We start from the raw sequence: 17118 nt of genomic DNA on the forward strand, positions 1-17118 counted from the left end.
CATGAAATCCATCCCAAATTGTCGTCAATTTGTAACCGTAAAAAATGATTATTAATATGCATTTATATCCTACCCACTACGTTTGTTTACACAAGGAAATCATAGTTGAATTTACACATTTGTACCTTTTTTTTATTTTATAAAAACTAATTTTATCAATTTTATTTGGCCCAAACGGAACTTAGGTAATTATAGTGTGTCAAAAAAATGTGTCTTTCTATTTTTTTACGTTTAAACATTTTCTTGTTTTGCACCGAAGAATAAATGATCATTTGAATTATCGTGATTTCAATCATTACCCAAATAATCGCAATTAATAATTTTTTCATAATCGAGCAGCCCTATGTTAAGGTAAAAGAGGGTCTGAAAATGTCTGGCAATGAATGAGTTAAAAAGTCTACACACCCCTGTTCAAAACCTGCCAGGTTTGTTGGAGTTACGTTTGTGATATAAAAAAAAAAAACAAGACCCGGACAAATCATGTCAAAAGCTTTTCATTAATGTGACATAACCTGGACAAACCTGATTGGTAGGGGAAAAAAAATCTTTAATTAAACAACTGAGAAAATGTGGTTCCACAGGTGTGCATGTGGCTGCGTTCAGAATTAGCACGTCACATTCAAACTTGTCAAATGGGAGACAGCACACCTGCCAAATTTTGAAGTAATTCTGATTAACCTCAAATAAATCTAAGCTGTTCTAATAGACCTCGCCTCATCTAATGCCCCAGTTCCAGCTGGGATAATGAACTGACCTGATTACCAGTCAGTATTAGCACGAAAGGTTCACGCTTTCTGCGAGAAAGCAAAAAAAAAGTCAAGAAAAGCCTACTAAAACATCTAAACTTGATTTGGGGTTTTTCAGAGTCACGTTGAATGATGGCTGGTGTGTGCCGGCTCCTATTTTACATGAATTTGAAAGTGATGGGTTCATTCTGAACACAGCCACAACCCCACTTATGAGGGTGTGCACACTTATGCAATCACAAGATTTGAATTGTTTATTCAACCCCCCCATTTATTTTTTTTAAATTACAATCACATTAACGGTGGAAAAAGTTTTGAATTTTAATGTAGAGATCTGCTGCATACTTAAATATTTTGCTGCCACTATTTTCCATGAGTTATGATTCCAAATTTAGTTTTAGAACTTGACTGCGTCACACCGATGCTTGTTTGGTTCGGCCACATGTGTTCGACGGTGCCAATCCAAAGTGCTTTACTCTCCTTTTGTGAAGGCTTCATTTCTGACCCGGCGAACTCAGTGTTGTATCCGAGTGAGCGTATACGCCTGTCACCGTTCAATTTGTTTATAGTGGTCTCCTGTTTGGCGTTGATGGAACGAGCATTATGAGGGGAGCCAGTAATTGCACGCAGAGCAGCGAGTGGAAAAGCACACCCTGTAGAGCGTCACCGGAGTGCGTCTAATGACGGCCTGCACCGGCCTGCCACCCACCTGTGTGGAAATAGCAGCCTGACATGCAGGTAATTACACTCAACACCCCCTCCCCCCCCGAACCCGCATCCCAGCACCTTCTTTTTTTTCAACTCTTCTGGCGAGCCTTTGCGCATCGCTCCAAAGCGCGAGTTTGATAGCACAATTCCGAAACAATTAGCATTGATATAAACCTTATAAACATACATATAGTGATTTAAATTTTTTTTTATTATTATTTGTTATATCCATCCATCCGTTCTTATTACTAAAGTCTCTGAATGTCCTGAGCTGTTGTTTCTATGCCATAATCATGAATACAAAAAGAAATCCTCTGATAGGGTTAAATAAGACGTCCCCGGGAGCAAGGGGGCGGGGGGGTGAAATATTGCAGGACTACCCAGACCATTTTATCCTTCCACCCAAATTAGAAACAAATCACACACTGATTGCTCTAAGATTGGCCTCTATTCTCCACATATTGGAAGCCATGCAATGAAAACCATCGGCAAATGTTTTATATCTAATATAATATAAATAATATAATATAACCAGTTGAGGTACCCCACCTTTGCTCAATATCAGCTGGGCTAGTCTGCAGCTGACCTGTGACCCTAATGAGGACAAAAGAAAACGGACAAACGGATGGGTGACTTTCACCATCGTAATGGCCCCTGCAGGGAAGCCAAATATTGCTCGACCGCGATAAAAAAAGTTCCTGACTTACTGATTCTTCAACGAATCGAAAATGCCGGTATCGGCTCCCCCCCCCTGTAATGACAACCTTGAACCTCAGAACTGCGAGCCAGACTTGCTCACCACTAGCGCGCCACATTGCGCATGCTAGCCAATATTAATGTGGCGCTCGTCCTTGCATTTCTGCAACAACAAATGCATTGAAGGAGCACACAAAAGCACTTTCATTCATGCACCATTACAAAGACCATATGCAACACACCATGCCCCCCCCCCCTCCGCCTCCCCCACAAACAGCACACATTTGTCCAGCACAAAGTCTCTTGATAATTCATCCATGCAAGTGACTAGTGTATTCACGCTTTTTTTTTTCTTTTTTTTTTTTTTTTTGCGCCAATCTCCCCAACCCCCCCCCCCCTCCTCTGGTTTCATCGCTTTCATAATTGCCACCAACATAATGACACTGTTGCCTTGGCAACCATGTTTCTGTCTCCTCTCCCCCCCCCCCCACCCTCCCCTCCTCATCTTCTTCCTCTCTTTTCTGTCCCCCCACTCGCACATTCACCGGAGGCTGATCACGCTTCTGCCGGCTGCCGCTTCAATTAAACTTCTTTGCCGCTTCTGCTTCTGGGTTGGGCTCGCACTTTTCAGTGATTAAAAACAGGAGGGATGAGAAGGCGCCTAATCAGCTCGGAGGAGACTTGAGTTGAGTCTCATCAGCGGCAGCCAGTGAGGGTCCAATCACACGCGGCAGCATCTCGGCGAGGATCAGGCATGCTATTCTATTCTACAAAAGTTGCATCGTTAACCCCGCCGTGGGTTTCTTCTGAATCGGAATGTTCCAGCTGACATGTGTGAGAACATCTCAGAACATCTCGTCTGGTGGTGCTGACCCACCCTCCCCCCACTAAGCCACCCCCCCCCTCTCCCCTCCTCCTCCCCTATATGTCGTGCGTGTGCGTGGATTTATCAAGAACGAGGACGATGGAGACCTGCGACGCTTGTTCGTTCTAATTAAACAACACAAGGTAGAAAAAAAACAAAAACATTTGGTCTAACTCCAGATCCAGGATCCAGGATCCGGGATTCCAGGATCCGGATCATCTGCAGGTCTAAATAACAACAGGCTGCCTGTCTGAGTGAGAGACGCGGAGGTTGAGTGCGCAGACTCCAGCGTCAAATCTCACACAGCGGCGCACAGGTAAGACACGACACTGCACTTTTTGTAAATTAGCATATTTATTATCAAAGCGCATGCTGCTGTGAGTTTCTTTTATATCTGCTGCATTACTTTTATATATATAAATATATATCTATTTGTTGTTGTTTTTTTGTTACAAACACGTGCACGCTTCTTTTCCACGACCAAACATGTTTATTTCCTTTGTTTGTTTGTTTGTTTGTTTGCTTTTAAACATGACCGAGCCGAACCAGCGCAAGTGCACGCGCATAATGAGAATAATGATATTAAGAGCACTCGCGAAGAAGCAGACACACACCGGCGAGGATACACCCACGCACTCACAGCAGCAAGCAAGCAAGCAAGCAAGCAAGCAGCCCCACAGCTACATGCAAGTCATGTTCATTTCCCCGCTACAAGTTCCAACTAATTCATGTGTCGGTGCGAGGGGGGATGGAATCGATGTGCACGTCAGTCACTCATTGCGCAGTAGCGAAAAAAAAAAGAAGAAATTGAAAAAAAAAAAAAAAACACGGCACGGTGCTGTGTTTTTTTTTTAATTAAATATTTTTAATATCCCCTCTGGATGTTTCCGATGTATTTTGTGGTTTCCCGACAAACACCTGTTGCAACGCACTCGCGTCAAAGTAACGCTCGGGTGGGTGTGGCTCACTCACGCGGGGGCATTTCGTGCATTTTTATTCCCTTTTTTTATGAAAAAAAAATATATATATTTTTGCGTCCTCCTCCCAGTGGCTGCTCGTAACTATGCATGTTCACACTTGTCAATGTGTGCCATTCACCCCCCCCCTCCTCCTCCCGCCCCCCCTTGCTGCAATGCCTCAGTGGCACAGTGTGCTTTTGCTGGAGGCCGTTGGCCAAAGTGATGCTTTTTGGAACACAATGTGGTCAAGCGGAAAATCCACATGAAGCTTGACTTGCGACAAGTGTTCATTTGAAGTTGAATATAATCACCCCCCCCCAAATTATTTTCATAGGTTTTTTTTTTGCCCATGGGTTCGGTGTGTATTCGCTTCCTTTCCCTTCCCCTTCACACAGACAGCGCTGCAGTGCTATTCTGAGAGAGTTAGCTGCCTCAACCCACGCACGGAATCTGAGAGAAAGCGAGAGAAAGGCAGAAAGAAAGAGGAAGGATATAGGGAAAGATTTGTGTCAAAATTATTCACACAAATATATCAGGTGTTTTTTTTAATGTTGTATGAGCATTTGTAATTATTTATCATGTGTAAATATTCAATTCTGCTTGTGAATTTTTGAACGTATACGTTTGTGGATCAGCGGGCACACGCATTTTTATTTGAGACAAACGTCACGCAGTCAGTTTCAAGACAGCCACACACGGCAGTTCTAAACATTCACGAGTTGAAAGGCCATGCCTCCTCCGTCTGCTAGGAGGCAGTGTTGTCTCCATTGAATGGGAACGAGCCATCTCCTCTTTTAACATTTGAAATTGAAAACAGGAAAATGAGCCTTTATCGGATCCTCTAATATGTGTTTATTTAACACAAGTCGGGAAACAAAATAAGACCATAATTTGTTTCCCTTGAGCCCACTTTGGTTTGCAGTTCGAAGACGTTTTTCTTCTGTGACTACTACTACTTCTTCTACGCTGCTGCGACAGCAAGAAGCGTGGCAGCAGAAGTTCTGAATTCAGAAGAGGAAAACAACATACGGAAATGTGTCTTGTTTCCTGACTTGTGTTAAATAAACACGTAACAGAAGATTAGAAAAAAAACGCTCGTTTTGTGTGCTCGTTTTCCGATTTTCAATTTCAAATTTTTAAGTAAAAAAAGGGATTTTACTCGCTCCCATTCAATGGAGACAGCAACACTGCCTCCTAGCGGACGGAAGTGGGACGGACCTTTCCACACATGCGTGCCTGAAACCTATCTGTGTGTGTGAACATCTTGAAACTGAGTGACGTTTGTCTAAAAAATAACCCTTATCCACAAATGCACACTGAACAATTCAAAAGCAGAAGAGAGTATTTACTAGGCTTCACACAATCAGGATTTTGGAGCCGATCAGCAAGACAAAATGTGCTTGTAAGTGACATCCACTGAAATACATTAGGGAAAAAAAAAAAAAAACCTAATAATTCTCCCCAAAGTGCTGATAAACAACCCCCATCAATAAAAAATCGATTGTAATTGCTGTAATGTCTTATTTTGCGGATCCGATCGATGATGTCATTGATCCAGCCTGAAATTATGACTTTACACCAAAACCGATCACCGATTTTGCATTAAAACGCTAAATATCTGCTGCTCCAAAAACACAGTGGCCGTTATTTGTCCATCTATACGTGTGTCCTAGAGTTGCGGTTCTCGTGTGTGCTGTGGCGCTAAGTGCTGGGAGAAATGTACTTGATTGTGTAGCCACCCACCCACACGCCGCCCTCCCACTCACGGTCGTCTCTGCTCCTATATACCTCTGGCTCTTCCTCCTCGCCTCTCTTTGTGTTCCTTTCAATCCCTTTCCCTGGCTCCATTTTCCTCGATTTACCTTGCCACTAATCACTTCATCTCTTGTTTGTATTCCAGCGAACCCCCTTCGAGAGAGGTCTCTCAGTCCTTTTTGGCCCCGAGCCCCCTTCACCAAACACCCCCTCAAAAGCTGGCAGGAGCCCACCCTCCCCGCCGCCTCTCCCATCCATATGTGCCTCCATTCTCTGCCACACATTTTTCAAAATTACATGTAATTATATTTTTCTCCAGTGGGAGACGGATCTGCCACCGTCTTATTATTTGCGGCACAATAACTTTCACGAATTTACATATTTCTCCACAAAAGTGATATTCTTTGAGCACTCCCCCCCCCCTCCCCACTTCCCAGTGACAAGTCAGGGATAATTTTTCTCCCTTTTGATTTTTTAAATTTTTTTTAAAATATTTTATTTGGAGAAGAGGCACCATTCATCACACGCTTAATTAGTCACCCGAGTTTAAATGGGACTGGCAATTTCGGAGCCGAACGCAAAAGAACGGCAGAAGTCGTCGCTTGCGATGTCTCTCGCAGGCAGGGAGCCATTTCCTCGGTTTGTGCTTACTCCTAATTTCCAGCAGTAGCATCCTCCTCCTCCTTCTCCTTCTCCTTCTCACACTTAAAAGCTCCCTCATTATCACCCACCAGCACCCCATCACAGTTACAGCCTGTGCCAGGCCGGCGCCGATACACGCTAATCCAATCCCGGAATAAAAAGCAGGAGATAAAAGTACAGCGTGTTATCTATAGATATGCCCGAGGAAGAGTTAGTACGATGGGGGGGAGTCTCCTGCGGGCTCCCCTTAAGTCACTGAGTGAGCGACAGTCCGTGTTTACAATGTGCTGATGAGATATCTAACGAGTGCCTACTTTTGAATGTGCCATACCGTACTTACTTCCGTAAAGCAGACGTTTACATTCGCATATATACGACGAAAAAAAAAAATTGCTGTTCAAGTGCCGCGATCAGTACAGGAATGTAAAGGACTGCCTCATAACTCAAATTGAGCTCTTTTACAGGCTGAGACTGGAAAGCTTTGCCACAAAATTCATGCGCGTTAGACTCTCCTGTTCCAAAGGCATTATCTAAAATAAAAGCTACCAGCGTTGGCCTCTGACCCGTTTTTCCCTTGGCCAAATGTGATCTCGCCAGCTTTTCTGAATGAAGCTGCCGTTGTATTGTGAATATTCACAACTACGCTTTTGGAATCAGCTGGTGAGCTAAAACCTGCACTACAAAAGCGCCGTCCCATAGTCATGTAAAAATGACGCCCACAGCCAATCTCCGCATCCTCGCGCTGCTCTTCCTTCTTGCCGCCCCGCATACCACCGGCGAGGACGTGGACCTGTCCTCCACCCAGCCCGGCCCCTCTATCCCGCAGTTGAACCCGAGGCCGGCCGCCCTGCGCAGCCGGCCCAAAGTCCCTAAGAAAGTTTCCGAAAGCCCCCCGGAGGGAGTCCTGGAGGCGCCCCCTAAACCCATGGCCCAAGTGATGTTCCCCAAGAACGTGACATCATCCGAGGCCCTAGCCCCGCCCCTGGGCGCCGCCCAGGTGGCCCCGCGCCTCATCGACGTGTGGATGGACGTGTGTCAGGGTTACTACGACGTGATGGGACACTTTGACAACTCCTTCAACTGCACCAAGGACAAGTTCATCTACTGCTGCGGGACGTGCCACTACCGCTTCTGCTGCCCTGACCGAAACCGTCAGCTGGACCAGGACAGCTGCAAGAACTACGACTCGCCCGCCTGGGCCAAGACCGAGTCCAACGCCTTGGTCATCGAAGAGGAGCTGGGCCCCGACCCGGACTTCGATCCCCTCAAGCAGCAGAGCCACAACACGGGTTTTGTGATCGGAGGTGTGGTGGTGTTCATGGTGGCCGTGGCCGTGGGCATCAAGGTGGTCTTCAACAAGGTCCAGCATGAGGCCATCCAGAGGGACCTCAATATGCCAAGGTCAGCAGTTCTCCAGCTTTTTGAAAAATGCCTAGTATTGTAAATTTTATTCCCTATCTATCTATCTATCTATCTATCTATCTATCTATCTATCTATCTATCTATCTATCTATCTATCTATCTATCTATCTATCTATCTATCTATCTATCTATCTATCTATCTATCTATCTATCTAGAGATAGATACCTCTAGCTAGCTAGCTAGCTAGCTAGCTAGAGATAGATACCTCTAGCTAGCTAGCTAGCTAGAGATAGATACCTCTAGCTATCTATCTATCTAGAGATAGATACCTCTAGCTAGCTAGCTAGCTAGAGATAGATACCTCTAGCTAGCTAGCTAGCTAGAGATAGATACCTCTAGCTAGCTAGCTAGCTAGAGATAGATACCTCTAGCTAGCTAGCTAGCTAGAGATAGATACCTCTAGCTAGCTAGCTAGCTAGCTAGAGATAGATACCTCTAGCTAGCTAGCTAGCTAGAGATAGATACCTCTAGCTAGCTAGCTATCTAGCTATCTATCCATCCATCCATCTATCTATCTCTAGCTAGCTATATATTTAGCTATCTTTAGTTTCAAACACTCTTCCTATATATCTCTCAAACTCTACTCTATCGCTCCATCACTATTTCTATCACTCTTTCTAGCTCTGCCGCTGTAGCCATTCTCTCTAGCGATTGCCAATCTATCTCTTGCTCTCGCCTTCTATATAATACTGTGTATCACTCTCTCTCGCTCTATCACTCTCTACTGCTCTCTCAATCCTTCAGTCTTTCCATCTCTATCGATTGCTATATCTGTTCTAATCTATCGCTCTATTGCTCTCCTAATCTTTCGATCAATAGCCGCATCTATTGCTCTCTCTAGCTATCTCTCCCTTTAACTCTGTCACTCTCTTCGCATAGATCTCTATCCTCTATCATTCTCTCAATCTCTACCATTCTCTCTTTTTACTCTTTATCACTCCCTTCCTTATCTCTCTCTCTGACTCTCTTACTCTCTCGCCATCTATATTTCTCTGTCACTTGTCCGTATCACTCTTTTACTCTCTCATTCCCTTCCTACATCTACAGTATCTCTCCCTCTCGATCTCTTTCATTTTCACTCTCTCCATCACTCTCTTCCTCAATGTGTCTCTCTCATCTCTATCACTCTCTGTCTCTCTTTACTATCTATCTATTCTCAGCGGCGGGGAGTACTTTGTTATCGGTGGCTACTTTCAAGTATGCAGTGACTCTTATTTATTTATTTAGCTTTCAAACGACTTTTGACTTCTACTCTCTGCATTTGAAAACAGATGCCTAATATGTAAAAACACATATAGGTAAGGTGTATTTTTTGTACCAAAACGGCTATTTATATAATTGACAGTAAAAATTCATTTTTATGTTTCTACATTACTAGATGTACTTTTTTTTTTTTTTATCATTACTTCTGCTTTTACCGGAATATTTTTATTTTTTCAACAAGTATCTGTACTTCTACTAAGTAGAGAGTGTGAGTACTTTTGCCACCTCTGGCTATTCCACACATCCGTGTATGAATGATGTGAAGAAATTAGGTTTTCAGGATTCAATGAATGGCCCAGATTCATCATTCTGGCTTCACAATAATTCTCTTAGTCATCAGCTGGAAAGTGCGAGAGGCTGCTGCAAATTCCTCCGGGCCTTTAGGCTCATATGCTGCACTGTATGTAACCAACAATATTGGCAATATACTGTTTGTATACACGAACCGGATGTTTTATTACTGGCACAATCTAATCAGATCCAGGACACAAAAGATCGAAAGACAATCATGTTCAGTATCGATTGAAGCTGTCAGAAAACGATGAATTTGGCGAGGCTGCATTCAGCCATTTTGGTCCTCACCTTTGGAATAGCCTGCCAGAGGATGTCAGGTCTGCAGAGACTGTTGATATTTTTAAGAGGAAGCTCAAGACACACCTTTTTAGTTTGGCTTTCAACAACTTTTAAATAATTTATCTTTTCTTTTGATTGAAGATAATTCTATGTTTTGCTTTGAATGTTTTAAAGCACTTTGAGTTGCATTTTTATGTATGAAAAGTGCTATATAAATAAAATGTGATTGATTGATTGAATTTAACACCAGGTTAATTATTGTTGTTGTCGTTTGTAGCGCAAAACACAAGTCTCACCGTCTAATTAAAAATGATACTTGTGCCTCTGATTTCTAGATTATTTATGTTTTTATGAATTTGTTTTTTATTTTATTTCTGTAAACTTGCCTAGGGGCAAAATGATTCTTATTCTTATTGAAAATATTCTGTTGAGTTCACTTCCCATGGGAATTATTGAGACTTAACTGGACATTTGGGTGATTCTGTCACGTCTTCACATAATAATACAAGAACATACAGTACATAATATTGTATGTATTGCAGATAAACACAAACACATTTAAAAATATGTTCTGGTTTTTTTTTTTTTTTTTTTTTTACTTACTTTGTTTTGGTGCCTCTGTTCCTGTTTCAGTTGATTTATTGGCTAATTTTTTCTCTTTCTTGTGCGCGTATTGCCAAGCAAACCAAATTATTATCAACAATTAGGTGACAATGCGGAAATGATTTCTTTATTAATTATGAATTAACTATAGTTATTTATTCCTGAAAATTCCCATACACTCCTTTCTCCATGAACTTCTCAAATTTTGTAAGCATAAATTTATTATTGCCATTTAAACACAAACCAAAGTTCCCTATTGAACAAAATTCCATTGCCTGGCTTGGCTCTATTAATAAATGATAATATCATGAATAACACAAACAGTATTTTCTGGCAAGCCTTTTTGAAATGCCCCAAAGCCTTCTATCCTCACAATAGTTTTCTAATACGTCCCCTAATCCGCAAAAATAACCAGTCAGCCCACGCCTCCATAGGACCCCAAGCAAAATTTGATTTGGGGGTTTTAGTTCTGCTAAAAATATGGAACTATTGATCCTTTTTTACACCTACTATAAACTTCTTGCAGCATGGTAAGACTACAAGAGCAGACTGGGGGTGATTTCATAACATTTCAAGTGATAAAGCCCCAAGTGGGATCCTGAATATCATCTAAGCCAATGTTTTATACCAACGAGCATCACCTAAAACGTGGAAGTCAACGCAAACATTTTTTTTTCAAGAATATGTTCTATGCAAGCCCACTAGTTGAAACAGGGCATTCTGATAAATATTGCGTTTGTGGAATAAGTGTTAATCCACTCGTTTTTAGCCATCTGTGGGGGCGGCCATTTTGTCTTCTGTCCACTGAAAATGACATCAGAACTGCTCACAACCACCAATCACGTCTCGTTGCGAGCATTTGTGACGTCATTTTCAGTCGACAGAAGAAAAAATGTCCGTCCCCAGAGATGACTAAAAACGAGTGCATTTTACCGCTTAATTTATATTCCCCAAACGCAAAATTAATCAGAATGCCGTGTTTCAACTCGTGGGCCTGCTGGGAACATGTTCTTGAGAAAAAAAAAAAAAGTTTGAGTTGACTTCCGCTCTAATACTAAGCCAGGCTATGTTGATTGTTTAAACTCTCAACAGGTGCTTCATCTGCTTTTGCCTCTGAAAAGACAGCTCATACGTGTTATTCCAAAACCACGTCATTCAACCGTTCTCCCCCTCCCCCCTTCGAGCACTGTAGAGCCCTGGTGGACATGCTGCGGCACCAGTCCAGTCCGGTGCAGCAGGATGAGAGAAACAACAGTGTGGCTCTGACTGTGGCTGACGGCCAGGGGACGCTGGGGAGGGCTCCCAAAAACCTCTACGCCCCGGGACTGCCGAGCAAGGACAACAGATGTGAGGCTTTAGGGCTTTTTATAGCACAAACTCACCACTTTATTGTCTGTGTTGCCGATGGAATGTGTGAATGCCGGCTTTTTAACAACTCTTGTGCAAAAAAACCCCCAAAAAAAAACGTAGGCCAACACTAGCTTTGTTGTTTTAATGACCATTTTTGTGTGCAGAAGGACGTTGTTGTTTTTTTTTTTTTTTTTTAATTAAAATCTCATTGTAGCATTGTTAAAAACAACTAAAGGTGGTTTTTTTTCAACAAGCAGAGGTTCGCAACACTAATTATTTAAGATTTTAATTTGCCATTCATGATCGAGTCACTCGAAAAAAAACTCTGAGAGGGTGTCGAGTGTGCTTGAAAAAAAAAAAAGATCTCTCGATTGGATGAAATGTAAAAACTGCTGCGAGCTGATTATGAACCATTATGTTCTTTTCATTACAGTGGGCAACCTGCAGCACAATTTTATCCACACGTCAGGCTCCAGCCCCAAACACACTGCGACTATTGGTAAGTACTGCAATCGTCCCTTGAGATACGACTTTTAATTTGGTCCGTGACCACACATTCGTAACTCGGGCTGAAAACAAACGGTGAAGCATCATGTAGACTGACGATATGCAGTAAAACTAGCCGCATTCATATGTCTTTTATCCCAGGGGTCACCAACCCTTTTGAAAATGAGTTACTAGACTACTAATTAATGTGAAGGCCAACCAGTTTCATACACACTTTTGAAATAACAAATTTGCTCAAATTACCCTTAATGATGTTATTATGTTATGATTGATAATGAAAGATATTCATTTATATGAAGATGGGAATGATTTGTCAGAATAATTAAGAAACAGATAAATATCAATGTGCAAGACTTCATTTTTTTTTTTTTTTTCATAAATCACTGCCAGAGTTGACATTTTCAAATGATCGCTTCCGCAGCATTCCTAGAAAATCACAATGTCCTATCACTGGTAAGCGGGCACCACGTTGGTGACCCCTGCTTTATCCTTTGCATAGAAAGACTAATATTAGTGCCGTACTGATGAACTGAGAGAGGAATTGAGGTTCTAGGCAGGACACGCTCTGCTTCGATCATGTCGTTTAACACCCCCCTCCGTGGCTTTTCACAGAACGCACCCCACGGATGAACAACGCTCAGCTGGCAGCGGGGGGCACCTTGCTGTCCAGTAAGCACAACAACACCAAATCCCAGCCCGCCTTCCACCACTCGCTGCACAACCTGGCTCAGCTGCCCCCCTCCTACGAGAGCGCCACCAAGCCCGAACTCAACCGATACTCCTCGCTCAAACGTCTCGGTAAGTGCGATCATTTTTTTTTTGTTTGTTTTTTTGTTACCGGAGGTGAGGACAGACTCCGGCGAAAGCGCGGCGACGCTCTTGAGCCCCTTGCGAGGGATGCGTCACGGTGTGCTGATAAACAACTCTGCCAAATCTCCTTTTGGCTTTCAGAAAAAGGTCTGGATGAGTACTCGTCTGGTTACTGCACCACCAAGCGGCGCCCGCACACCGCTCAGCCGGCCCTTCAGTCCTCCCAGCACCACCTCCACTGGGGCGGGGACTACACCCTGAGCGGGAGAGGAACGCTCCCCAGGCACGCCGCCCGACCTTGGATTCCGCCGCCGCCGTCCGGCATGCCCGCCTCGCCCACTCCCAACCCTTACCCCCTGGAGCCCCCGGAGCCCCAGTACAACCCCAACTACGACACCCTCTCCAAACCCAGGAAGGTCAAGTCCAGCGACCAGCTGCTCAACATGGGCGACGTCCCCGGCAACACGGGTACCCTGTCCCGTCTTTCCAAGAACCAGCAGCACCAATACTACAAAGCCATGGCTGCCTCCGGTAAGAACTCCAACACGCAGACCCTCACCCGCAAGACCCAAGACAGACAAGACAGGCAGGAGAGACAAGAAAGGCAAGACAGGCAGGAGAGACATGAGAGACATGAGAGACAGGAAAGACAGGAGCGGATGCTCATGTCCCCCGACCACTTGGAGGAGCGCATGGGCGGGATGGGGGTAATGGATCCGTACGCACACCCGGGAGGGGGTGTCCCCACCTTGCCGCGCCAGCAGAAGGCCCAGTCCCAGCAGAACGTGTGCGCCACCCCCTCCCTGGACCGCCACCACATGATCAAAATGAACTCTCACCCGACGTCCGGCAGAGAGCAGGAGAGGAACCCGGGCATGACCGGCCACATCAGCGGCGGCATGGGCTGGGCGGGGGAGATGCCCGGGGCGGGTGTCGTCATGGGGACGGGAACGCTCGGGGGCCACAACGCCCGCAGGATGGCTTTCGCGAGCAAACGGCAGAACACCATCGAGCAGCTGCATTTCATCCCGGGCGGGGGCGGCGCCGGGTCCGGCGGGGGCGGAGCCGGCGGCGGTGGGGGCGGCGGCAGTCAGGGGATCAGGACAGGGAGCAAAAATGAGGTGACGGTGTGAGGGGGGCATTGTGCCTAACGTAGAGCTCACCCCCCCCCCCCCCACCGCCACGGGACCAGAGCGCCCGTCTGCATTTAACCGATAGATTCACAGCTGCCAGAAATAGTATATTGTGACGGTATAACATACACTACTCACAAAAAATAAGGGATAGTCGGTGAAATTTCAGGAAATGCACTCAAACCTTTACAGGTGAACTTAATTTGACTTTTTTAATTACTTTTTTGAACAATTTGCTGTTCTCTAAGAAGTACCTGAGAGGCAAAATTGTCACATTGGTGTGTTTTTTTTTTTTTTTATTGATTGTTTTTTTTTTTTTTAAATTTGCCAGGCCATCCACTTCTCTCTGTGACTCTTCCAGTCTCTCTGTATCGGTGCCCAAAACAGAGGATTGTAATTGCCTATAGATGCCACAAGATGGCAGCAAAGGACTACTTTTGTCTAAATGAAGTTACTCAATTCACTTATTTATTTATTTTTTGCACGCAGATGCCATGAGATGACTCCAAAACAAGTTTTTCAGCAAATAGATCTTAATGACGGTCATTTGCATCCCAAAAGAATGATACCATTTCTTGTGTTGGGGCGCGCCTCCAACTTGGACCATAAATATGTGGGTTTCCCACACCAACTCGCGCTTGCATGAAATGATGAAGCCTTCTCGGACGGGAAGCAAAACGTCTCCTAAGACAAACAGAGCAGTCCAGTGGCGACCAATTCAATGCCCTGAGAAAGAAATGACTGTTGAACCGTTATGCTGGGTTCGCTGTATCGCTAACTTTTAGTGTAATGTCTTGGTGTCATTCTGTCAAAATGTGATTCTAATTCGAGAGGAAATGTATGTCCATTCATGGATCAAACACCTGTTTTGATTTTAATTTTGCCGTTCAGCTCTCCTCCTTTGCGAAAAATAGCATGTTGTACTGACATTCGAAACATTTGAGAAACTGAAATTTAAGTTGACCTGTCAAGGTTATAGTGCATCTCAAGCTCATCCTGAAATTTCACCTGAAAGGCAAACCTTTTTGAGAGGAGCGTATTTAGGCTACTCTAATTAGTGTTATAGTGAAGCAGTTTCAATACGACCACTTTTTAAAATGTTAGGAGCACTTCAGTTGTGTGATAGCGTACATCAGCCATATTTTGTAAGTGAATTTGCCATCTTTGCCATATACACAGCAGTGCCATTACTTGCACAGAGCGGTAGGGTGAAAGAACGCAGTACATGTACAGTAGACAGTTTAAAAAAAAGCACTCAGGAGCCATATTAGATTTTGATATGTATATGTATATATATATATATATATATATATATGTATATGTATATGTATATGTATGTATATATGTATATATGTATATGTATGTATATATGTATATATATACATATACATACATACATACATATATACATTTGTATATATATACATATACATATATATGTGTGTATATATATATGTGTATATGTGTATATATATGTGTATATGTGTATATATATATATAAATATATATATGTGTATATGTATGTATATATATATACGTGTATATACAAACGTGTATATATCACGTATATATATAAATATATACACCTATATGCATATATATATATATATATATATATATATATGCATATATATATATATATATATATATATATATATATATATATATATATACACGTATACAAACACACACACATACACACACACACAGAATCAAAGGACTGATAAAGAGAAGAAGCCCATATGAGATAGAGAACTGATTAAAGATCGGAGCCAACTCCCTGCTTGGCCAGCCCTCGCCTACAATGATTTATTACCGATACGATTCTCGTGGGTGAGCAGAAGGACATTGCTCTGCCCTCGCCACAGGGAGAAACCGACTCGTGCTGCTTCCCGTCAGCAAGAGTGACTTTTCTTGGACTTTCTGGGACGACGGAGCAGCCGGGACCCCGCACGCATTCAAACTGCGGACAGACACGCACCAGTCCGACGCCCGGGTTGCCTAGTTTGCCATGTGACCTTAGCTTCGAGGAGGAAGTCTCACCGGTCGTCGCTTTGCGTTGCCAAAAGTGTGAAAGACGATATCATCGGACGACAGTGTCCCGTTGTTTGAAATCAGGAGCTGACTGCAAAAACAAATGGGCTACCAAATAACCAAGAGCCATGATTACAGTGGATATTAAAAGTCTACACACCCCTGTTCAAATGCTAGCTTTTTTTTTTTTTTTTTTTTTTTTTTTGCTAATATATAAACATGAGAGCAAGATAAATCTTTTCAAAACTTCTTCCACCATCCATGTGACCTGCAACCTGTATAACTCAATTTTGAAAATCCTTTCGAGAGGGGAACTAAAAATAAACCAACTGAGATAACGCGGTTGCACGAGTGTGCAAGCCCTCTTATAACTGGGGATGTTGTCGTGTTCGGAATGAAACAATCACATTAAAACTCATGTTAAATGAGTCAACACTTACCTGCCAGCTTTCAAAGTGCCTCTGATTCACCCCAAATAAAGTTCAGCTGATCCTGTAGGCGTTTCCTACCTCCTTCCTTTGAAAAAGATTCATCATGCCCCCATTTTTTTTATATAGCACAAAAATGTAGCATTTGCACAGGAGCGTGTAGACTTTTTCTATGCGCCGCACCTAAGAATAGTCAACTTGCTTTAATGTAACCGATGTTTTTCTTTTGTTTTTGTAACGATTCAAACAGAGCACAAATGCATAGAATAGAAAGAGTCGAGATGTCGCAGAGGTTGCACGTACCCAACATGTCCTTCAAAGCCATTTTATGGAGATACAAAGAAAAATACCACAGAGGAAGCTGGTCAGACAATCACCAATGTAATGCGTTTTGCCAATTGTTCCAAACACGCGAGCGAGATTCTGTACAGGCAAGGAGACTCGGGACGGCCAGGAAGCCCTTTTCCAAACATCCTCCCACGCACGCAAAGACCTCGCTGTATCATAACGCACTGCAGCCAGTAAGGGGTTAAAACACACCGAAGAAAAATAACCCCAATAGACATCAATAACAACGCTTACCAATACTAAGGGCTATCCTATCCTTATACACTGTAGTATGT

The 17118-nt window shown here is 43.4% G+C and overlaps 1 protein-coding gene across 1 annotated transcript; it reads left to right on the forward strand.

Moving 5' to 3' along the window:
• The first annotated feature begins 1315 nt into the window (after positions 1-1315).
• shisa7a (shisa family member 7a) lies at positions 1316-15300 on the forward strand. Its single transcript, XM_086039042.1, has 7 exons — positions 1316-1484; positions 3195-3331; positions 5875-7772; positions 11426-11580; positions 12017-12082; positions 12703-12888; positions 13042-15300. Exons 3-7 carry the CDS (start codon positions 7081-7083, stop codon positions 14031-14033), a joined length of 2091 nt encoding a protein of 696 aa, XP_085895168.1. The 5' UTR covers positions 1316-1484; positions 3195-3331; positions 5875-7080; the 3' UTR covers positions 14034-15300.
• The last annotated feature ends 1818 nt before the right edge of the window (positions 15301-17118 follow it).

The sequence above is a fragment of the Filicampus tigris genome, chromosome 8 (genome assembly GCF_054856515.1).
Source record: "Filicampus tigris isolate MCC_2025a chromosome 8, RoL_Ftig_1.0, whole genome shotgun sequence".
Lineage (NCBI taxonomy): Eukaryota > Metazoa > Chordata > Actinopteri > Syngnathiformes > Syngnathidae > Filicampus > Filicampus tigris.

Coding starts and splice junctions, on each gene's coding strand:
- shisa7a (XM_086039042.1), top strand. CDS start 7,081: ATGACGCCCACAGCCAATCTCCGCATCCTCGCGCTGCTCTTCCTTCTT. Junction 12,083..12,702: donor CAAACACACTGCGACTATTG/GTAAGTACTGCA, acceptor GGCTTTTCACAG/AACGCACCCCACGGATGAAC. Junction 12,889..13,041: donor CTCCTCGCTCAAACGTCTCG/GTAAGTGCGATC, acceptor TTTGGCTTTCAG/AAAAAGGTCTGGATGAGTAC.